General features: G+C 40.5%; 1 protein-coding gene across 1 annotated transcript; it reads right to left on the bottom strand.

The window, feature by feature from the left end:
- Positions 1-24,158: 24,158 nt before the first annotated feature.
- On the bottom strand, positions 24,159-25,139 carry LOC131994065 (uncharacterized). The gene is made up of 2 exons (XM_059360245.1): positions 24,916-25,139; positions 24,159-24,851 (listed from the first exon to the last, which is right to left on the bottom strand). The coding sequence occupies exons 1-2, from the start codon at positions 25,059-25,061 to the stop codon at positions 24,224-24,226; spliced, it is 774 nt and encodes a 257-aa protein (XP_059216228.1). The 5' UTR covers positions 25,062-25,139; the 3' UTR covers positions 24,159-24,223.
- Positions 25,140-25,369: the final 230 nt, after the last annotated feature.

Here is a 25,369-nt window from a genome sequence, read left to right as displayed (position 1 = left end):
TGTTATCAACTGCGATAAGAGCTCTTCGATATTGTTTATCCATGGGGATTATGGAGTAAATAAAGCCACTCTTAACACATGCTTAGTCGAAAGCCTCTACCACCATGCCTTCGACCTTTAAATACGAGGCACGTACGCACTGCCGCCTCTGTCTGTTCGTTTGTGCATTAATCGATTACAAAACTTGGCCTGAGAGAATTTCTAAGCAATTAGTGGAAATGTGTGCGTTTATTCAAGTCCATGTGCATGTGTGTGTGTGTGAGGGAGAGTGTGGCCTACATGTCCTACAAGTGTGGCGAAGCGGAAATGAAATGTGAACATTTTTCAATGTACTACTCCGTCCTGCCACGTATGACAGTATAAACAAGCATTAGTTTGGAATCCAGCTCAACAGGTTGATAAGGAAAATATTTCAACAGATGACAGATGGTGGGGCTGAATAAATAATTTTGATATACATACACAAAAACAAACCACCAACACCACCACCACCACCACAACCATCACATCCCCCAACTACACAGGCTGTTGAAGCAACAGGGTCAAACTAGCGGCGTAAAATGAAATATTATGTTGTTTGTTTTCCATTTCATACCACTACGTTACGTTCTCCTTTGGCTCACACAAGAGAGAAGGAGAAAGTAAACAAATTATACAGAAATTACTTTTTTTTTCCAAGGGCATAACCCAAGATTATGTTTGCCATTTATTTTTTTTTTCATATATTCATGTAGAAAAGGTATCAAATTGCTTATGGATATGGTATTCAGTTGCCCACACAATTGTGGGACAACTGTGGGTGGCTGGATGGTTGGTTGAGACTATGAGTATTTCCACCCTACAAACATATTTCTTAATTTTGGAAGAGCGTTCGTTCCCGATAGCCACCGTAGCGCATTTTCCCATATGAAACTGAACGCCTGCATTCGAATCCTGGCGAGAACATCTAAAGAAAATTTTTAGCACTGCTTATCCCTTCCTTCATTGGCCGTTCCATGGAAAATGCCGCAAAATCCCTACTTTTGCCCATGAACATTCCACTAAGGAACAGGGGCAGGCTTCTCACATATCAATGAGTGCAGACCGATTTAAGCTTAAGCTCAATGATAAGGGGCCTCCTTTTTATAGCCGAGTCCGTTCGGCGTGCCGCAGTGTGACACCTCTTTGGACAGAAGTTTTACATGGCATAGTACCTCACAAATGTTGCCTGCTTTAGGAGGGGAAAACCACCGCTGAAAAATTTTTCTGATGGTCTCGCCAGGATTCGAACCCAGGTGTTCAGCAACATAGGTGGACATGCTAGCCTCTGCGCTACAGTGGCTTCCACGAAATCCGTACTTGGATACCTCCGGGGAAGCCCCCACCCAAGAAACCCCAAACTGAAGCCAAGAAAGTAGCATATAGAGCAACCCTGCAATCAGTAGCAACGCCCCGGATGAAGGAGAGTTATCGGGAGAAAAGTAAAGAGGAGAAACATCTTTTCCCCAGAAAGAAACAAGTTAAAGGGCATTAAGTTCGGCCGGGCCGAACTTTGGATACCCTCCACCTCGGGTATATATGTAAACCACCTTTCGTCATAATCCGGTGAAAAATGCATAATTTATGCCCCCATTGCAGCTATATCGAAATATGGTCCGATTTGGATCAAAGTCGACACGGGCATTGAGTGGTCTAATAAGTACCAGCCATTGTTTAATTTTATAGAACAAAATATTGGTCTCTTTGGTAGCCACATTCAAATATAGACCGATCTGAACCATATACGATAGGGATGTCGAAAAGCCTAACATAAGTCAATGTGTAGAACTTCAGCGAAATCGGATTATAAATGTGCCTTTTATGGGGCCAAGACTTTAAATCGTGAGATCGGTCTATATGACAGCTATTGGGTTGCCCAAAAAGTAATTGCGGATTTTTTAAAAGAAAGTAAATGAATTTTTAATAAAACTTAGAATGAACTTTAATCAAATATACTTTCTTTACACTTTTTTTCTAAAGCAAGCTAAAAGTAACAGCTGATAACTGACAGAAGAAAGAATGCAATTACAGAGTCACAAGCTGTGAAAAAATTTGTCAACGCCGACTATATGAAAAATCCGCAATTACTTTTTGGGCAACCCAATATATTCAGATGTGGACCGATTTGGGCAAAGTTGCAGAAATATGTCAAAAAATCTAAAATAACTCACTGTCCCAAGTTTCGGAGAAATCGGACAATAAATGTGATTTTTATGGGCCCAATATCTTAAATCGAGAAATCGGTCTATATGGCAGCTATATCCAAATCTGGACCGATTTGAGCCAAATTAAAGAAGAATGTTGAAGGGGCCTAACACAATTCACTGTCCCAAGTTTCGGAGAAATCGGACAATAAATGCGATTTTTATGGGCCCAATATCTTAAATAGAGAAATCGGTCTATATGGCAGCTATATTAAAATCTGGACCGATCTGAGTCAAATTGAGGAAGAATGTTAAAGGGGCCTAACATTGTCCCAAGTTTCGGAGAAATCGGACAATAAATGTGATTTTTATGGGCCCAATATCTTAAATCGAGAAATCGGTCTATATGGCAGCTATATCCAAATCTGTACCGATCTGAGCCAAATTGAAGAGGAATGTTGAAGGGGCCTAACACAATTCACTGTCCCATGTTTCGGAGAAATCGGACAATAAATGTGATTTTTATGGGCCCAATATCTTAAATCGAGAAATCGGTCTATATGGCAGCTATATCCAAATCTGAACCGATCTGAGCCAAATTGAAGAGGAATGTTGAAGGGGCCTAACACAATTCACTGTCCCAAGTTTCGGAGAAATCGGACAATAAATGCGATTTTTATGGGCCCAATATCTTAAATCGAGAAATCGGTCTGTATGGCAGATATTTCCAAATCTGGACCGATCTGAGCCAAATTGAGGAAGAATGTTAAAGGGGCCTAACACTGTCCCAAATTTCGGCGATATCGGACAATAAATGCGCTTTTTATGGGCCCAAAACCTTAAATCGGGAAATTGAAGGATGTCACACACAACGCGTTGTTCAAAATTTCGGCGACATGGGACAATAAATGCGCCTTTAATGGGCCCAAAACCTCGCTAGTGATTTCCAATGGATCTTTATTCAAAATCCATTGGAAATCACTAGCGAGGCCATCTCCTTCGCTAACAGTATATATGGAAGCTATACCCAAATCTGGAGCATTCGAGGCCAATTTGAAGAAAATGTCGAGTGGCCTAACACAACTCAATGTCCCAAATCGGTCAATAAATGCGCTTTTAATGGGCGCAAGACCTTAAATCGATAGATCGGTCTATATGACAGCTATATCTAAATCTCGACCGACCTGGGCCACATTGAAGACAGATATCGAAGGACCTAACACAACTCACTGTCCCTAGTTTCAGTAAAATCGGATAATAAATGTGGCTTTTATGGTTCAAAGACGTGAGTGTGAGCGAATTGAAATGTACAGGAGTCAGAATGAAGTCCGAAAATTATACCAAAGAATAAAACATCAAACCGATGGCCTTGGTGCAGGCACATCCTCCTGCAGAGACAAAGAAGGAAATCTGGTAACTGACACAGATAACATGCTGAGGAGGTGGAAAGAACATTTTACCCAACTGCTAGTGTCCGACGTTGGCGGCAAAGAGGATACCGCAGAACCAATCCCTGATGATGGTATAGAATGTTTACCTCCTAGTCAGAATGAAGTCCAAGTAGCAGTGACCCGACTAAAGAACAACAAGGCAGCATGAGCCGACGGGTTACCCGCTGAACTATTAGTAATCAGGCTAGAAGAATCGGCACAATCCGTCGACATGAATCTGGCGCATTCTCGATGATTGGAACCCCAGCATACTATGTCCCGTTTACAAGTAAGGAGACAAGACGGAATTTGCCAACTACAGGGGAATAAGTCTCCTCCCCATCGCATACTCCCCATACTCTCGAGCGTACTGTGTGAAAGATTAAAACCTAAAGTCAATGAGATAATTGGGCCCTATCAATGCGGCTTTAGTCCTGGTAAATCCACCCTGGACCAGATATTCACACTGCACCAAATCCTGGAAAAGATTCGAGAAGGACAAATCAACATCTGCCATCTCTTTGTTGACTACAAAGCCGCTATCGATACCCCTTTGCGTTCAAAGGTATTTCAAGCCATGTCTGAGTTTGGTATCCCTGCAAAATTAATAAGACTCTGCAGAATGACACTAAGCTCCTCAGTAAGAATAGGAAAGATTCACTCCGAATCATTTAATACCAAATGAGGTTTCAGACAAGGAGACAGCCTATCGTGTGATCTCTTTAATATCCTGCTGGAGAAGATTATACGAGATGCAGATGTGAGTAAATATGGCACACTAATTACAAGACAACACATGCTACTCGTCTATGCCGACGACATCGATATCATAGGTCGCTCACCGGAACTAGTAACTGCAGCCTTTGAAAGAATCAAAAGAGAGTCAGTGAAAATGGGTCTGACAGTAAATGGAGATAATACGAAATGGATGGTTTCAACTCCCAAAAAGCCTTGCACAATCGAGCAGATAAAGAAAATGGAGAAAGTTGGGAACCACAACTGTGAGACAGTCGGTAACTTTATCTACCTCGGGGCACCCCCGTAACCGAAAAGAATGACACCAGTTTTGACATTAAGCGAAGAATAATACTGGCAAACAGATGCTACTTTGGTCTAAGTAAGCAGTTTAGAAACAAGGCCACCTCTCGACAGACGAAAATTACGCTATACAAGACACTGATATTACCCGTACTGTTATATGGCTCTGAGACATGGGTACTTGTGAAAGCAAATGAGGCAGTACTTGGAGTATTTGAGAGAAAGATTCTTCGTGAAATATATGGACCAGTTTGCGTTAATGGAGAATATAGGCGTCGTATGAACTACGAGCTGTATGACGACGATAGCACAGTTACACGCATCATAATACAACGGCTGCGTTGGCTAGGTCATGTTGTCAGAATTGATGTGGAAGCTCCTGCAAAGAAGTTTTTGAAGGCAAACACAGTGGTACACCCAAACCGCGACGACAAAAAGCCCAATGGAAAGATTAAGTGGTGGGAAACACCTCGAAACTTGGTTTCAGAGATTTTAGAATGAGCGCAGAAGATCAAGGAGCTTGGAACGCTATTCTAAGTTCGGCTAGTGGAACAAATGTTCTGTCATAGCCAACTATAGTAAGTAAATAATGCTGACGACATTTGTGAGGTACTTTAGTACCATTTGGTACGGCAGCCATGCATCAACTTCTCCACAAAGAGGTGTCGCACTGCTGCACGCCGATCGGACCGATCGGCTATAAAAAGAAAGCCCCTTGCCATTTTGATAGGAAGTACTATACCACTATTCCTGATAGAATCGATTGGAACTATTAAATCCCTGGTAACAAAAGTTACATAGACTTCTATACGTATGGCTCCAAACTAAACGACCAGGTGGGCTTTGGGGTGTACTCCAAAGATCTAGGAACTGGTCATATCGAAAAGGTTACCCGACCACTGCAGTGTGTAACAAGCGGAGATCCTTGCAATTAAGGAAGTTGTGGAATGGCCAAGATATAATGACATTATATCTTCTCAGACAGCCAGGCAGCCATTAAATCCCTGGAGAACGTATTTCTGAACATAAAAACTGCCCCCGACTGTCGCAGATCTCTCAACAAGATGGCTGAACAGTTCAAAATACACCTGTTCTGGGTGCCGGGCCACAGAGATATCCCAGGGAACTGTAAAACACACGAGCTTGAGAGACTAGGAACTGCCCTATACTAGAATCTGTGGGTATGCCTCTAGCAACATGTAAGCCAAGTTTTCAGGACCAGTCCCGAAGGACAACGTATGATAGATGGTCACAAAGAGGGGGCTGTGAGCATTCCAAAACTATGTGGCCTCATCTAGACACGAAGAGGTCTACCGCTTTGCTTTCACTGGCAAGAACAGACGTCTCAGTCATTGTGTCCGTCATGACAGGTCAATGTCTTATCGGTAAACATGCTGACAGACTGAAGGTTGCCTGCAACGACTTTTGCAGAAGCTGTGAGGACATCGAAGAAGAAGAAGAGACTATACAAGACCTTCTGTATGTGTGTGTGTCCCGCACTAGCAGTTTGAAGGAATTCCACTTTGGTTTCTCATTTCTGTCTGAGAACCTGTCTGATTTAACAGATGTGAACATTCGCAAGTTATTGGGGTTTCTAAAGCGTTCTGTATGGTTCAACTTTAGAAACTATGGGTTGCCCAAAAAGTAATTGCGGATTTTTCATATAGTCGGCGTTGGCAAATTTTTTCACAGCTTGTGACTCTGTAATTGCATTCTTTCTTCTGTCAGTTATCAGCTGTTACTTTTAGCTTGCTTTAGAAAAAAAGTGTAAAAAAAGTATATTTGATTAAAGTTCATTCTAAGTTTTATTAAAAATGCATTTACTTTCTTTTAAAAAATCCGCAATTAATTTTTGGGCAACCACCCAATACAAGGCATCTTCGTTCTTCTGTTCCTGTGGTATCACAATGAACGAAAACGTCTAAGTGAGTCTGATGGCAGACTGCCACTTAAACCTAACATAACCTTACCTATCATTGAACCTAAAGCTTGACTCCGACATCACTCATTGATATGTGAGAAGTTTGCCCCTGGTTCTTAATGGAATGATCATTGGCAATTGTGCATTACTTATTTGTTACTCGTCCAGGTGAGTAGTGCGCAACTCTTTCCGAAGAGTATTTTCTAAATCTTCCAAAACACTCAGTAGTTACTCGTCCATACGATTCTTGTGCGATTCTATGATCTTCCAATACTCTTTTGACTTACTCGTTAGCAACTCATTTGGATGATTCGTGTAACACTCTTCCAGAAGAGTCATTTTGAGGACACAACTCTACACGAAGGAGGAATCGTTCGTGACTCTTAGATGAGCTCGTACGCTGTCATAACCTTAGGTTAGGTTGAAAAGGGGATGCAGATATTTATCCACCCCATGCCGCTATGGACATACACCTAAACCAGTAATCGGCTTGTTTTGCTCTCTAAAAACTAAAAAAAGTAGCCTCGAAAGCTACTTACCAAATCCTTAATTGTTTTCCATGCCACTCCCCTGAGTTGGTTCATGTCTGGTATAGTATCCCCATCTAAGTGCCGATATCTGTTAGACGCGAAAGCCGGGCAATGACATAGGAAATACTCCAACGTCTCATCATCTTCCCCGCATGCCCCACACATGGTATCACTTGCCACACTGATTTTACATAAGTGACCTCTTAGTCCTATATGTCCCGTTATGATACCGAGAGCTATACTGACCTTCTTCTCACCTCCTTTTAGCAATAGCCTCGTCTTCTCACGATCTGGATCCCCCCATAGGATTTTCGCCGTCCTACCGACCGTTTCGCTGTTCCACAGGGATGCATGCGCATTCGTCGCTCACTCCCTTAACACGGTTTGCTTCGACCCGAAAGTCTTCGGGTTAACCAAGTTTATTGATGGCAGTCTTCTGGCCTTGGCCGCCAAATCGTCAGCCCTCTCATTCCCCCTTACTCCGTTATGACCCTGCAAACCAAACGATGCGGATTTTGCCATCCTCAGAGAAGGCGTTAATCTACTTCTTACACTGCAAGACTGTTCATGACCTTACCGTCCTGGTTGTTATTGCCCTTATGGCAATTTTACTGTTCGTAAAGATGTTAGCACCACACCACCTCTCGCAATCCGTGATAGCCGGGATCTCCACCGATCATAATCTTAATCTGGCAGATTCGTGGTAGATTATTTGGCAATAGAAAATGTTTGTATGGTATGTTTGCATGTATGTAGTGGCAGTGTGTGTGTGTGTGGGTTCACAAAGCGTCATGCCTATAACAAGCACATCGTATCGCTTGACTATTCAGACAAACAGAGATAAATCAATATCCAGACATAATCACGTTCTCGGATAACAAAACTCGAGACGCATATATGTTGCCACTCATGTATGCATATGGAGAAGAAATAAATACATATGTGTGTGTAGAATAAAAATAGTATCAAAGTAAACTCACACTCACACTGCTTAAATATACAGAAACACAAACATAAAAACATTTCATCAGTTGAAAATTTTTAATCAAAAGAAGTAGAAGCGTGCCGAACTATGGATACCCACCACCATGGATGTATTTATCATCCTCCACTACCATATTCATAGTTATATCTAAATAGGGGCTGGTCTGGATCATATTTGATTGAGGTCCCAAGAACTCTTATGGAAATCACAGTTTCAGCGAAATGAGGCTGTAAATCCACTTTTGATGGGATTAGGAGCCTAAATAGAACGATCGGTATATATGACAGCTATATCTTAATATAGTCTGATCTGAATCATCATCACAGGTCATCCCATCGAGGCGACGTTGGGAAAACTGGAAGGCTAGGAAGAGATTTTCGATCGGATACCTGAGATGACACTTGAGGTCGAGTGCAAGGCACTGCTGGCAGTGGCATAGTCTTGGATTGTTGGAACTCTGGTATTGCCATCATGCCACACAGATGGATCAAAGCTAGAAACCAAAGTGGCCCTAAGGGGTCCACATTGAAAACCCAGGGACTGAGATCTGTTGTCGACTGACTGACGAAAATACGGTCTTGCAGGCAGAGATCTAGTCGATAGCAGAATGTGTAGAGGACTTCGAGTGTGAACATTTTTACGAACAGCGAACTGGCCAATGGGGCAATAACAACCAGGACGGTAACATCTCCAATAGTCTTGGAGTGTAAGAAGGGGAGTAATGGTCTCTCTGAGGATGGCACGATTCACATCGTTTGGATTCCGGGCGACAGCGGAGTAAGGGGAAATGAGAGAGCAGACAATTTGGCAGAGGAGACGGCCAGAGGACTTCAGTCAATAAACTTGGTTAGGTTAAGTTTAAGCGGCAGCCTGCCATCAGACTCACTTTGACGCTTTTGTCCATTGTGATACCACAGGAATAGAAGAAGACCATAATATGGTCTTCCGGACGGAGATCTGGTCGATCGCAGAATGTATAGAGGACTTCGAGTGTGAACATCTTTACGGACAGTTAACTGACCAACAGGGCAAGAACAACCGGGATGGTAAGTTCTCGAACAGTCTTGGTGTGTAAAAAGGAGATTAACGCCTTCTCTGAGAATGGCATGATCCGCATAGTTTGGTTGTCGGGCCATAGCTGAGTAAGGGGGAATGAAAGAGCAAACGATTTGCCAGTGAAGGACAGAGGACTTCAGCCAATAAACTTGGTTAGGTTAGGCTTAAGTGGCAGCCTGCCATCAGACTCCCTTTGACGTTTTTGTCTATTGTGGTACCACAGGAACAGAAGAAGAAAGTTGCTTCCTAGTTCCTACCGTTGAACTATGCAGATCGCTTTAAAAAGCCCAATAACTTGCAAACGATCACATTCGGTTCTTAAAGAAGTGAGAAGCTAAAGAGGAACTTCTTCTGACTACCGGTGCGGGACACACACACGGGAGGTATTCTATAGACTCTTGTTCCTCGATGTCCTCATAGCTTCTGCAATAGTCATTACTGGCAACCTTTAGTGTGCCAGCATGTTTCCCGATTAGACAGTGATTTGTCATAACGGAAACGGTCGGTAGGACGATGAAAATCCTATGGGGAGATCTGGATTATGAAAAGACGAGGATTTTATTGAATGGAAATAAGAAGGAGGTCAGTATAGCTTTTGATAACATAATGGGACACATAGGACTACGCGCTCACTTATGCAAAATCTGTGTGGCAAGTGATAGCATGTGCAGGGTATGCGAAGAAGAGACGTTGCACAGTGGTATAGAAAAGAAACCAGTAAAAGTGTGCAAAGTTCCGCCGGGCAGAATCTAATATACCCTTCACCATGGATCGCATTTGTCTAGTTCTAGTTTCCCGGTATCTCTTTTTAGGCATACAAAGGATAAAAGATAAGAATTGCTATGCTATTGAAGCCAACTCGGATGGGAATTGCGCCCTCTAGAGGCTCAAGAAGAAAAATAGGGAGATCGGTTTATATGGCAGCTATAACAGGTTATGGAACGATTTCAACCATACTTAGTACAGTTAGTGGAAGTCATAACAAAACACGTCATGCAAAATTTCAGCCAAATCGCATGGGAGTTGCGCCCTCTAGCGGCTCAAGAAGTCAAGATCCCAGATCGGTTTATATGACAGCTATATCAGGTTATGGACCGATTTGAGCCATACTCAGCACAGTCATTGGAAGTCAGAACAAAACACCTCATACGAAGTTTCAGTCAAATCGGACGAAAATTGCGCCCTCTAGAGGCTCAAGAAGTCAAGACCCAAGATCGGTTTATATGGCAGCTATATCAGGTTATGGACCGATTTGAACCATACTTACCACAGTTAGTGGAAGTCATAACAAAACACGTCATGCAAAATTTCAGCTAAATCGGATAAGAATTGCGCCCTCTAGCGGCTCCAGAAGTCAAGATCCAATAGGGCTTATATGGCAGCTATATCAAAACATGGACCGATATGGCCCATTTACAATCCCAACCGACCTACACTAATAAAAAGTATTTGTGCAAAATTTCAAGCGGTTAACTTCTTCGAAAGTTAGCGTACTTTCGACAGACGGACTTGGCTGGATCGACTTAAAATGTCATGCCGATCAGGAATATATAGGGTTGCCCAAAAAGTAATTGCGGATTTTTCATATAGTCGGCGTTGACAAATTTTTTCACAGCTTGTGACTCTATAATTGCATTCTTTCTTCTGTCAGTTATCAGCTGTTACTTTTAGCTTGCTTTAGAAAAAAAGTGTAAAAAAAACTATATTTGATTATAGTTCATTCTAATTTTTATTAAAAATGCTTAAGTTCGAAGATGGGCTATATCGGACTTTATCTTGATATAGCCCCCATATAGACCGATCCGCCGATTTAGAGTCTTAAGCCCATAAAAGCCACATTTATTGTCTGATTTTGATGAAATTTAGGACAGTGAGTTGTGTTACTCCCTTCGACATCCTCTCTTAATTTGGCCCAGATCCCTTCAGATTTGGGATCGATCTCTCGATTTAAGGTCTTGGGCGCATTTATTGTATGATGTCGGCGAAATTTGGAACAGTGAGTTGTGTTGGGCCCTTCCACACCCTTTCTTAATTTAGTCGAGATCGGTCCAGATTTGGATATAGCAGCCATATGGACCGATCTCTCGATTTAAGGTCTTGTGCCCATTAAGGTGCATTTATTGTGCGATGTCGGCGAAATTTGGGTCAGTGCGTTATGTTGGGCCTTTCGATATCCTTCCTCAATTTGGTCGAGAGTGTTGGTAGGCCCTTCCACATCGTTTCTCAATTTGGTCGAGATCGGTCCACATTTGGATGTAGCTGCCACATAAAAAGCGCATTTATGGCCCGATGTCGGCGAAATTTGGGATAGTGAGTTGTGTTAGGCCCTTCGACATCCTTTCTCAATTTGGTTGAGATCGGTCCAGATTTGGATATAGCTGCCACATAGACCGATCCCTCGATTTAAGGTCTTGAACCCATAAATGGCGCATTTTTTGTCCGATTGCGCTGAAATTTGGGACAGTTAGTTATGTAAGGCGCTTCGACAGCCCTCATCGATTTGGCCCAGATCGGTTCAGATTTGAATATAGCTGCCATATAGACCGATCTCTCGATTTAAGGTCTTAGACCCATAAAAAGCGCATTTATTGTCCGATTTCGCTGAAATTTGGGACAGTGAGTTGTGTTTGGCCCTTCGGCACCCCCATCAATTTGACCCAGATCGGTCCAAATTTTAATATAGCTGCCATATGGACCGATATCTCGATTTAAGGTTTTGGGCCCATAAAAGCCACATTTATTGTCTGATTTTGCTAAAATTTGAGAAAGTGAGTTGCGTTGGGCCAGTCGATATCCTTCTTCAATTTATACCCTATCGGTCTAGATTTGGATATAGCTGACATACAGACCGATCTCTTGATTAAGGTATTTTGCCCTTAAAAGGCGCATTAATTGTCTGATTTTGCCAAAATTTAAGACAGTGCGTTGTGTTGGGTCCTTTGACATCCTTCTACAATGTGGCCTTGATCGGTCCAGATTTGGATATAGCTGCCATATAGACCGATCTCTCAATTTAAGGTCTTGAGATCATAAAAGGCACATCTATTCTCTGATGTTGCCGAAATGTGGGACAGTGAGTTGTGTTAGACCCCTCGACATCTTTCTGCAATGCGGCATAAATCGGTCCAGATTTGGATATAGCTGCCATATAGACCAATCTCTCGATTTAAGGTCTTGGACCCATAAATGGCGCATTTATAGTCCGATTTCGCCGAAATTTGACACAACGCTTTACTCTACGACTGCCAAAATATGTGTATAATTTGGCCGGATTCGGTTCAGATTAATGTTTCACCAGATTTTGAATTTTAGAGCCACTTAAAGCGCATTTATCTACAAATCTTCCTAAAATTTTGCACAAGGTCTTTTTCTATGACTTCAATTATGTGTATGGAATTTGGTTGAAATCGGTTCAGATTCAAATAGAGTTCCCATTGATATGTTTGTTCGATTTTGGATAATATTGCTGTAATGAGGTAACTTTTCAACCGACCCCCACGAAAATTTACACAAATAGTAATTGCGGATTTTTCATATAGTCGGCGTTGACAAATTTTTTCACAGCTTGTGACTCTGTAATTGCATTCCCTCTTCTGTCAGTTATTAGCTGTTACTTTTAGCTTGCTTTAGAAAAAAAGTTTAAAAAAAGTATATTTGATTAAAGTTCATTCAAAGTTTTATTAAAAATGCATTTACGTTCTTTTAAAAAATCCGCAATTACTTTTTGGGCAACCCAATACTTTTAAGGCCATTGACATTTTTTTTTTTTTTAATTTTATCAAAATCTCTTTTGATTCCACATACATGTAAACTTTGCTAGAAATATTACACTTTCGAAATGATTTGCTCAAAATTTGATGCAGATTATTTCATAACCCATCAAAAAAAAAACTTCACTAAATTGCATTAAATTCGGTACAAAATTGGATACAACGCGCAATTACCACTTATAGGGTTGATGTAGGGTAATATATTTTTGGCAACGCCCAACTCTTTCTTTCCTTACTTGTTTTTCGTTGCTTTACAGAAATCCCTTAATGTTAAAGGCATGCAATTTGCAATATGTATACCTATTATGCATGGTTATACTATAATCTGTGACTTTACACAATGTATTGTAAAATGTTTAAGCCGATGCTTGACAACAACGTGTGATTGTTCTGTATCTACGGATAATACATTTTAATGATTTCCTAGAAGCCGACATTGAATTAAGATGCACAATAAAGTATTAATTGCATACATATGAATAGAATTCAAGGACATGCGTCTACATTTAGAGTGCAAATACAAAAATTTCATGAAAAACAGTGTCGTGCTTATTTTATTCATAATAATTGGGTATAATTTCTTTATCATGTGCTGACATTTGATACGTAGATTGAGATTTTGTAATCATTCAAATCATCTCGTACACATAACGTATGAGTTATATGTTCTTGTTTCAAGTTATAACTCATACGCCACCTATAATGGCTGGTATCTTTTTGGCAATCTGCAAAGTACTTTTATACCCATCACCGAAGGATGGGGGTGTAGTCATTTTGTCATTCCGTTTGCAACACATCGAAATATGCATTTCCGACCCTATAAAGGGTATATATTTTTGATCAGCGTAAAAATTTAATACGATCTACTCCGTCTGTCTTTTGAAATCACGCTGCAGTCTTTAAAAATTGAGATTTTGGCTGAAACTTTGCACACATTCTTTTTTTATACCCTCCACCATAGTAGGGGGGTATACTAATTTCGTCATTCTGTTTGTAACACCTCGAAATATGCGTCTAAGACCCCATAAAAAATACATATTCTTAATCGTCGTGACATTTTAAGTCGAACTAGCCATGTCCGTCCGTCCGTCTGTCTGTCGAAAGCACGCTAACTTTGAAGGAGTAGAGCTAGCCTCTTGAAATTTTGCACAAATACTTTTTATTGGTGTAGGTCGGTTGGGATTGTAAACGTACCAAATCGGTCTATGTTTTGATATAGCTGCCATATAAACCGATCATGGGTCTTGACTTCTTGAGCCTCTAGAGGACGCAATTCTTCTCCGATTTGACGGAAATTTTGCACATAGTGTTTTCATATCACTTCCAAAAACTGTGCTAAGTATGGTTCAAATCGGTCCATAACCTGATATAGCTGCTATATAAACCGATCATGGGTCTTGACCTCTTGAGCTTTAAGAAGGCGCAATACCTGTCCGATTTGGCTGTGATTTTGCACGTGGTGTTTTGGCATTACTTCCAACATTAATGCGAAGTATGGTCCAAATCGGTCCATAACCTGATATAGCTGCCATATAAACCGATCTTGGGTCTTGACTTCTTGAGCCTCTAGAGAGCGCAATTCTCATCCAATTTGGCACAAATTTTGTACAACGGCTTCTCCCATGGCCTTTAGCATACGTGTGAAATATGGTCTGAATCGATCTATAGCATGACACAGCTCCCATAAAACCGATCTCCCGATTTTGCTTTTTTAAGCCCCGAATCGGACTATAAATTGATATAGCTCCTCCTCCGTCCATATTCATAATTCTTTGTTTGCCTAAAAAGAGATACTGCGCAAAGAACTCGACAGATCCGATCCATGGTGGAGGGTATATAAGATTCGGCCCAGTCGAACTTAGCACGCTCTTACTTGTTGTCCATAAGCAAGTTAAGTTCGAAGATGGGCAATATCGGACTATATATTGATGTAGCCCCCATACAGACCGATCCGACGATTTCAGGTCTTAGGCCCATAAAAGCCACATTTATTATCCGATTTTGCTGAAATTTGGAACTGTGAGTTGTGTTAGGCCCTTCGACATCCTTCTTCAATTTGGCCCCAATCGGTCTAGATTTGCATATAGCTGCCATATAGACCGATCTGCCGATTTAGGGTCTTTGGTCCATAAAAGCCACATTTATTATCCGATTTGGCTGAAATTTGTGACAGTGAGTTGTGTTAGGTCCTTCGACATTCTTCTTCAATATGGCCCAGATCGGTCCAAATTTGGATGTAGCTGCCATATAGACCGATCCGCCAATTTAGGGTCTTGGGCTCATAAAAGCCACATTTATTAACCGATTTTGCTGAAATTTAGGACAGTGAGTTGTGTTAGGCCCTTCGATATCCCTCGTCAATTTCGATTAGATCGGTTCAGATTAGGATATAGCTGCCATATAGACCGATCCGCCGACTTAGGGTCTAGGGCCCATAAAAGCCACATTTATTAACCGATTTTGGTGAAATTTAGGACAGTGAGTTGCGTTGGCCCCTTTGTCATCCTTCCATAATTTGGCCCATATCGGTTCAGATTTGGATATAGCTGCCATATAGATCGATCTTTCGATTTAAGGTTTTGGGGCCATAAAAGGCGCATTTATTGTCCCTTGTCGCCGAAATTTGGGACAGTGAGTTATGTTAAGCACCTCGACATATATCTGCAATTTGACACAGATCGGTCAAGATTTGCATATAGCTGCTATATAGACCGATCTCTCGATTTAAGGTTTTGGGCCCATAAAAAGCGTATTTATTGTCCGATGTCGCCGAAATTTGGGACAGTGAGTTATGTTAGGACCTTCGACATCTTGCAGCAACGCGGCTCAGATGGATGAAGATTTGCATGTAGCTGCCATATAGACCGATCTCTCGATTTAAAGTCTTGGGCCCATAAAAGTAGCATTTATTGGCCTATGTCGCCGAAATTTGGGACAGTGAGTTGTGTTGGGCCTTTCGACATTTTTCTGCAATTTGGCTCAGATCGGTCTAGATTTGGATATAGCTCCCATATAGACCGATCTCTCGATTTAAGATTTTTGGCCCCATTAAAGGCACAAATTATGTTCCAACCTAAGTACCGAAAGTCTGGCAATGACTGCCAATGACAACTAGAAATATGTGGTGGATGTGCATAATCATTAAAGCTATCATTTTGAATGAACAGAGCTATCTGTATAAAACATGAAAGGTATAGAGAAATTATGATTACTGGTTTGGCAAATTTATAAAGGCTAGAAAACCCTTTCATAGCGGCTAAAAAAAATGGTTATCTATGACTAATTCTGGCAAATGTTGTTCAAGAAGGCAAGCGAATAAAATCAAATCTACGTTTTTCAACAACAAAGTTACTTTTTTTAACCCCATATAAAACAAACTTTGGAGTTTCTTGTTTAAAACGGAAAGTGCGATTTTGACATGAGACCAATGGATCTTGGGCAAACTATTTGAGAAGTTTTCTTTGATTGAAAATCTTGTAAACGCTAAAATTGACCGGACCTATTTTCCATATAAAGTGCAATGTCCTCTACGAGCTCAATAGGCAAACCAAAAAGTTTGGTCACTTTGGCTTTACGAAAAAATGTTTGGACTTTGAAGGATTCATTTGTAATCAGATATTCAAACCGTTTATACTCTTAACCACCTTTGTTTTACAGGTGGTTTCTTGGAAAGAAGCTACATAAGTCCATTGTTAAGACTTAGAGTGAACCTCTTATATGATACTTAAGACGATGTTATCTTGCCTACAAGGCACAGATCGCATTTGCAATCCGAGGCTCACTATCGACCTTTATTTGGATAAAATTTTAAACAGGGTAAAACTAGTTTTCTGATTGTTTTTGGAGAAATTGTTTATGGCCCATTCGGATTATGGCCCATTTGATTAAGTTTTGATGGAGTCACATATTACATACTCATTTCCCTTTAGGACTCATAGTTTACGTTAGGTTACGTTGAAAAGAGGGTGCGGATATAAATCCGCCCCATGCCACTATGGATATACACCTCAGCCAGTAATGGGCTTGTTGTGCGCTCTAAATACGAACAAGTAAAAGCGTGCCAAGTTCGGCCGGGCCAAAGCTTGGGAACCCACCACCATGGATTGTGCTAAAATATGAGAGCTTTGTCTGGTTATAGACCGATTCAGACCGAATTAGGCACAGTTGATGGAAGTCATTATAAAACGCTTTGTGCAAAATTTAAGCCAAATCGGACAAAAATTGCGGCTTCCATGGGATGAAGAAGTCAAATCGGGAGATCGGTTTATATGGGAGCCATATCAGTTTATAAACAGATTTAAACCGTACTTGGCGCAGTTGCTGGAAGTCATAACATAATACTATGTGCAAAATTTCAGCCAAATGATGGCCTATGAATGGCCTACACACGCTATCATTTGCCGCACCGATTTTTCATAAATGAGCTTGTAGTTCTATGTGTCCTGTCATTATATCGAAAGCTATACTGACCTTCTTCTTACTTCATTTCAGTAATAGCCTCGTCCTCTCACAATCCGGATCACTCCATTGGATTTTCGCCGTCCTAACGACGCTTTCGCTGTTACATAGTCTTACAGGGAAGTTTGTAGCCCACACCCTTATTTGGAACTGCGGAAAGCTTCGAATTGTTTATTGATGGCAGTTCTCTGGCCTTGACTGCCAAATCGTCTGCTTTTTCATTCCCTCTTACTCCGCTATGCCCGGATTCCCAAACTATGCGGGTAGGGCGTTAACCTCCTTCTTACACTCCGAGACTGTTCATGACCTTAACGCCCTGGTTTTTATTGCCCTGATTGCCAATTTATTGTCCGTAATGATGTTAACACTCGACGTCCGTTAACACCACACCACTTCACGCACTCCGTGTTCACCCGGGTCTCCGCCTGCATGAACGTATTATGGTCATGCAGTTGAAAACAGATCTCAGTCCCTGGGTTCTTAATGTATACCCCCAGGTCCACCATGTCCTGCAGCTTTGAACCATCTGTGTAGCATGATCTTCCAGATGGCAAAATCAGGGTTCCGTCAAAGCAAGCATAGCTTGGTATTCAAAGTGAAATTTCGATATTTGAAAGATTTTCGATGAAATTTTTAATTTTTGATGGAGTCACGAATTAAGGTCCATTTTCCTTGACGACGCATAGTTTAGGAGATACAGGCATTTTAAAGTTTTCGAGGTGAAAATTCGATTTTTAATGGATTTTCGATGAAAAAATTTTTTTTTTGAAAGAGTCACGAATTATGGCCCATTTTCGAAGTGAAAGTTCGATTTTGTTATGGATTTTCCATGACATTTTTAATTTTCTGATAGAGTCAGAACTATGGCCCATTTCCTTCTAGGAAGCATAGTTTGGGAGATACAGCTATTTGAAAATTTTCAAGTGAAAATTTGATTTTTGATAGATTTTCGATAAAATTTTTAATTTTTGATGGAGTAACGAATTATGGCCCATTTCCCTCTTGAACTCAAAGTTTAGAAAACACAGTCATTTTAAGATTTTTGAGGTGAAAATTCGATTTTTGATGGATTTTTGAAGAAATTTTTAATATTCGATGAAGTCACGAATTATGGCCCATTTCTCTCTAGGACGCATAGTTTAGGAGATACAGTCATGTATAAAGATCTGGATACCGGTTTGCTTGCTAAGGACCAGACTTTCCTGGCCGCTTTGCTTCGCCGCCTTTTTGTTTTCCAGAGTTTTTTTGGATTCTACTCATTCGCACGCCCCTGTTCCTTAATGGAATGTTCATGGATAAATTTGAATTTTGTGTATTTGCACGCCACGTACTTTTACCTCTCCGTGCTTGAGTTCAAGGCCTTGAGGGTCGCCATGATGTCCACATATATACTGGGATTCGAAGATATCTCAGAATTTCGGGATAAGTCTCTGCCTGAAATACAAAGGATTCGTCTGGCACTCTCAGGGTCAATGAACTACCCAGTGTAAACTTCTATTTCCGTCGCTGATTTCATCTTGAAGCTATTAGTGCGTGGTCTTAAACATAGCATACACCTTTCAGTCGGGAGTGGAAGGGAATCCTCAACCCATTAAAGACGAATGGGTAGAACAATACCCAAAATTAGAGCCTTCTTAGAAAAATTCTATTTTGAGTTTGGAAAAAATTTTCCTAATAAAAGTTGGATTGTAAAGTAGACGAATGAAAAGTGTAATAGAAATGTGTTCCCGTCATATAAGTCAGCAATCGTCGAAGTGTAAGAAGTTTGCCCCTGTTCCTTAATGTAATATTCAAGGGCAAAATTGCATTAGTTATGTCTGTTGGGCCGCACGCACTGGTGAATCGCACCCTTTGGTCAATCAGTATTTTTATACCAACCACCAAAGGGTATACAAATACTAGTCTAACCATTCCGTTTGTAACACCTCGAAACATTGATCTAGGATCCCATAAAGTCTTCTTCTTCCATTTTATTGTCAGTTGGATTTTTGGCTCAATGGGTACGTAAGTAAGCAGAATTGTCGATGTTGGAGTGAAGATCAGCCAGAAGCATTGCAAGAGCTACGAATGCATCCAGAAAAAGTCACAGTTTGGTGTGGTTTATGGGCTGGTGGCATCATTGGTCCGTACTTCTTCAAAGATGATGGGAATCGTAACGTAACTGTGAGATAATATCCAACTTTTTTTTGCCCAAAATGCAGGAGCTTAACTTGCATGACATGTGGTTTCAACAAGACGGTGCCACATGCCACACGGCACGCGTAACAATGAACTTTTTGCGAGGCAAGTTCGGTGAACATTTTATTTCACGTTTGGGACCGGTCAATTGGCCGCCTAGATCGTGCGATTTAACGCCTTTAGGCATTTTTGGTGGGGCTATGTTAAGGCCCATGTCTATATAGACAAGCCTGCTTTAAATGACGCATTGGAATACAACAATAAAGCATTTATTCGTGGGATACCGGCCGAAATGTTGGAAAGGATATGCCAAGATTGGATCATTTCAGGCGCAGTCATGGTCAACTTCTGCATGAAATAATCTTCAAACATTGAATTTTATGGACCGTACTATCGATTCAAATAAAGATTTCATGCATTTTTCTAGATTGTATGTGTTTTTTTGACTAACTTTCCTATAGCTCTTAAAAAATCGCCCTTTATTATACCCTCTTCAACCTTAGAGTTTTCGTTTAGAACCTGGGATCCTTAGAAACCACTTTGGGGAACATAAATGCCTTGCATATCACCAGATCTCACTCATCCCACTATACGGAAAACACGGACGAAGACACTTTTAATGTGGCCTAAATATTCACTTATGTCCTGGGAGAAAATCCGAACATAAATATGATTTTGTTGCCTTTACAATAGGTGGACAAACACCACGTTGACCTCAAAAACAACATGGCCATTACTCATGCTTAAAATGAAGCAAAAATTTTCCTATGGCCCTTTTGGCCAACTTTCGATTTAGAAATCTTAAGTTGAACACAAACAGACACAGTTGAACACAAACACATTCGCCCATAAATATCCCTGGGTTAAATAATCGCACAGTAAGTGAAGCCAATACTGATTGGCAAAATATTTGAGTTCTTGCGACCAAGGTAAACCAATATTTTCCTATTTCCTTTTCACCAACTTTGATACTTGACTTGGTGAAATGCCTACGGAAATGCATATAAAGAACTAGGTTTACCTGTGTGTGTGAGAGTGAGAGTGGTATATCTGTACTTGTGGTGGCCAAGGTAAACACAAGGAATGAGTTTAAACGCGCGCACACACACACACACGCCCACAGTACGTGTGGCCAGCCAAGCAGCACATGATTATGGAAGGGAGACCATTTGCAAGCATTGTACTACAACAACTGTGTCCACTTCTCTTTTGTCCTATGCCACAATCGCTCAGCGCCCCCTCGCCCCCATCACCATAGCTGTTGAATGTTGAAATTGCGCGGAAAGTTTTATGACCCCAGGTTAGTTAGTTGTGGCATTCGAATTGTGGGCGCAAGCATAATAACAAGCGCACAGCAACAATAGCAACAACAGCAGCATCCACAATTGTGGCATTATAGCATTGGTCACTTAATAGCAATAATTGCAGATCACATTTCAAACGAATTCAATCCACTTATGTTTATTGCGCCTCATTGCTCAAAGGCTGAAAGGCTGCTTATGGCCGCCAATGGGCAGAGCGTCTATTGTTTTAAATTTTTAATAAGTAAGGATTTTGGCTTTTCGGTTTTGCAGAACGCAGACTCTTCACAACAATAAAGGCGATTTTAGATACCACAATGAAATTAGTCAGCATTGGATGCTGTTGCAAATTCCTTCTAAAGTGCTATTGTGCAAAATCACAATTTAATGGCTGAGTGAATAGTTTTTGTCAAAGCAAAATAGTCCATGCAAAGCAAATGACAAGTAAAAGCGTGCTAAGTTCGGCCGGGACGTATCTTGGGAACCCACCACCATGGATTCTGCTAAAATATGGGAGCTATACCTGATTATAGACCGATTTGGACCACACTTGGCACAGTTGTTGAGAGTTACAATTTTAGCCAAATCGAATGAAAATCGCCGCTTGTTAGAACTCAAGAAGTCAAATCGGTAGATCGGTTTATATGGAAGCTGCAACAGGTTTTTGACCGATTTAGACCATACTTGGCATACTTGTTGGGAGTCATAACAGAACACTTTGAGGCTTCCAGGGGCCTAAGAAGTCAAATCGGGAGATCGGTTTGTATGGGAGCTATATCAGGCTATGAACCGATTCAGGCCGTACTTGGAACAGTTGTTGGGAGTCATAACAGAATACTATGTGCAAAATTTCAGCCAAATCGGATGAAAAATGAGGCTGCCAGGGGCTCAAGAAGTCAAATCGGGATACCGGTTTATATGGGAGCTATATCAGGTTCTTGACCGATTTGGACCTTGCTCGACACAGTTGTTGGAAGATATAATAGAAACATTTGTGCAAAATTTGAGCCAAATCGGATGAAAATTGAGGCTTCCAGGGGCTCAAGAAGTCAAATCGGGAGATAGGTTTATATGGGAGATATATCAGGTTATAGACCGATTTGGACCGTACTTGGTACAGTTGTTGGAAGTCATAATAGAACACTATGTGTAAAATTTCAGCCAAATCAGATGAACATTGAGGCTTCCATGGGCTCAAGAAGTCAAATCGGGATATCGGTTTATAAGGGAGCTATATCAGGTTATAGACCGATTTGGATCGTACTCGACACAGTTGTTGGAAGTCAAATCGCAAAAATTGCAGCCAAATCGGATCAAAATTGAGGCTTCCAGGGGTTCAAGAATCCAGATCGGGAGATCGGTTTATATGGGAGCTATATCAGGTTCATGACCGATTTGGACCGTACTCGGCACAATTTTTGAAAGTAGTAACAGAACACTATGTGCAAAATTTCAGCCAAATCGGATGAAAAATGAGGCTGCCAGGGGCTCAAGAAGTCAAATCGGGAGATCGATTTATATGGGAGCTATATCCAAATCTGAACCGATATGGCCTATTTGCATTTCCCAACGACCTGCATCAATATTAAGTGACTGTGCAAAATTTCAAGCGGCTATCTATATGCGTTCGACCGTTATTGTGATTTCGATGGACAGACGGACATGGCTAATTCGACTCAGAATGTCGAGACGATCAAAAATATATAAACTTTATGGGATCCTATATCAATATTTCGAGGTGTTACAAACGGAATGACTAGATTAGTATACCCCCTGCCTTATGGTGGAGGGTATCAAAAGATACTTTTATTCGAAAACGAGAAAATCGGTAAAAAAATGAGCACTTTATTGCAATATTTCTCAAAATCGGACGAACATATATATGGGCGCTATACTTAAATCTGAACCGATTTCGAGCAAACTTCTCAGATACTGTGGCAGTCGTCCAGGAAAGCATTGTGCAAAATGTTGGCAAGATGGGTCGTTAAATGCTCTTGATGTGACTCTAGAAGTTAAAATATATTGGGTTGGGCGATATATTCGGTTGCCCAAAAAGCAATTGCGGATTTTTCATATAGTCGGCGTTGACAAATTTTTTCACAGCTTGTGACTCTGTAATTGCATTCCTTCTTCTGTCAGTTATCAGCTGTTACTTTTAGATTGCTTTAGAAAAAAAGTGTAAAAAAAGTATATTTGATTAAAGTTCATTCTAAGTTTTATTGAAAATGCATTAACTTTCTTTTAAAAAATCCGTATTTACTTTTTGGGCAACCCAATATATGTATGAGAGCCATATCTAAATCTGAACCGATTTCCATAAAATTCAACAATAATGTCGAGAGTCAAGAGAAAATTCTTCCTGCGTATTTCGAGAGTATTGATTAACAAATGACCATTTTATTGCTATATTACTGCAAATCGGACGAACATATATATGGGAGCTATATCTAAATCTGAACCGACTTCGAGCAAACTTTATAGACATAGTGAAAATCTTCGAGTAAAGCATTGTACATAGTTTTGGAAAGAATGGTCATTGAATGCGCTTGCATTGACGCTAGGAGTGATGATCGGGTGTTATATATATATATGAGAGATATATCTAAATCTGAACCGATTTCTATGAAATTCACCAGTAATGTCGAGAATCAGTAGAAAACCTTTCCTATCAAATTGCAGGAGAATCGGTTAACAAATGACCTTTTTATTGCATTATTACTGCAAATCGGACAAACATATATTTGGCAGCTATATCCAAATCTGAACCGATTTCTATAAAATTCACCAATAATATCGAGAGTCATAAGAAAATCCTTCCTGCTGAATTTCGAGAGAATCGGTTAACAAATAAGCACTTTGTTGGAATATTTCTCGAAATCGGACAAACATATATATGGGAGCTATATCCAAATCTGAACCGATTTCTATGAAATTCACCAGTAATGTGGAAAGTCATAAGAAAATCCCTCCTGCCAAATTTCGAGAACAAATTTCGGTTAACAAATGACCATTTTATTGCAGTATTACTGCAAATCGGACGAACATATATATGGGAGCTATATCCAAATCTGAACCGATTTTTTTCAATTTTCAATAGGCTTCGTCTCTAGGCCGAAAAACATGCCCATTCCAAATTTGAAGACGATCGCATTGAAATTGCGACCTGTAGTTTGTACACAAGTTAACATGGACAGAAGGACACAGACGGACGGACGGACAGACAGACTGACATAGCTAAATCGAATCAGAAAGTGATTCTGAGTCCATCGATATACTTATCAATGGCTTCTAACTCTCTTCCTTTTGGATGTTACAAAACATTTGTGATATAGGGTGTACAAATTTATTTAAACACAACAGGAAGACAAAAAATAACGTAAACACCCACAGGAATTTAAATGGCCTTTAGTAGATTGGCTGTAGCTGCTATTAGCAGTTGCTTCACTGAGTCATATAGCCATAGTAAAAGGCCCACAGCAGCCATAAAACACACTAATGGGGTACGCCACAAGATCTGTAGGAAAAATATCAAATCTCCATGTTTTGTCCAAGTCAATGACCACAAAAGACAGCGGCAGGCATAGTGAATACGGAATATCCACAAGGAAACGCTGCCGATTTTTGTAGCAATGACAGCCAGCAGATGGTATAACCAAACGATCATAGTTCGTAGGAATTTGCAAGCTTTGTAAAGAAATCCTTTACGAGCACTGTTATAAACTAGGATTATGAATTTGGTCATTATTTCCATTATTTGTGGGGGCAAAAATCGTAGCACATAGATGGTCATTACATTCCAAACTTGACTTTCTTGCAATAGAGTCCTGGGTGATTTCTCTTCCATTCGGGGAGATTCATTCACATCTAAATTGGCATTATAGCCATCAGACTTTGTAGCATTATTGATGCTATTGTCGCTGTCCTCCTCATATGAGGTATCCAATGCCAGAGAGGATTTTTCATCAAACATGCTGTTGTCACCCTCATAGTGACCATTATAGCCCACAAGAGTTTGTTGAGATCTTTGGTAGGAAAAAAATTTAAATTTTAAAAGAATTTTAAAATGGATTAAATTTTAGTTCTTACATATGACCAGAGAGACTCTTAGAGGAAGCGTGAATGTATGGAGTAAAATTTCTGTTATATGGGGTAGAACGGCTGCTGTAAGGAGTAGCTGGCTCATTTTCTTCTAATTCACGAAAATCATTTAAACCGTTGCGGAAATCCCTCATTTTTATGGTAAAAATTTCTAGAGAGATTTAAAATTTTTCAAAAGACTGACATAAAACTTTTTGGGAAAAACTTTTTCCAGAGCAAACTTGATTTTTCCTAATATTGGGATTTTTAAATGAAACGCAAACATTTTGAGGTATTTCAAATAACAGTGTTATCGGCTTGAAGTACAATCAAAAAATGTATGAATAAAACTCGACTTCGTTTATATGGCCACCGTGGGCATGTTTCAGCCGAAGCGGTCGCTATTTCCCATTCAATATTTCCTTTGAGCTCTTCCAACATCGTCGGATTGTTTGCATTGACC

Source organism: Stomoxys calcitrans, chromosome 1 (genome assembly GCF_963082655.1).
Source record: "Stomoxys calcitrans chromosome 1, idStoCalc2.1, whole genome shotgun sequence".
NCBI classification, from domain to species: domain Eukaryota; kingdom Metazoa; phylum Arthropoda; class Insecta; order Diptera; family Muscidae; genus Stomoxys; species Stomoxys calcitrans.
This window is presented reverse-complemented; position numbering and strand designations above follow the sequence as displayed.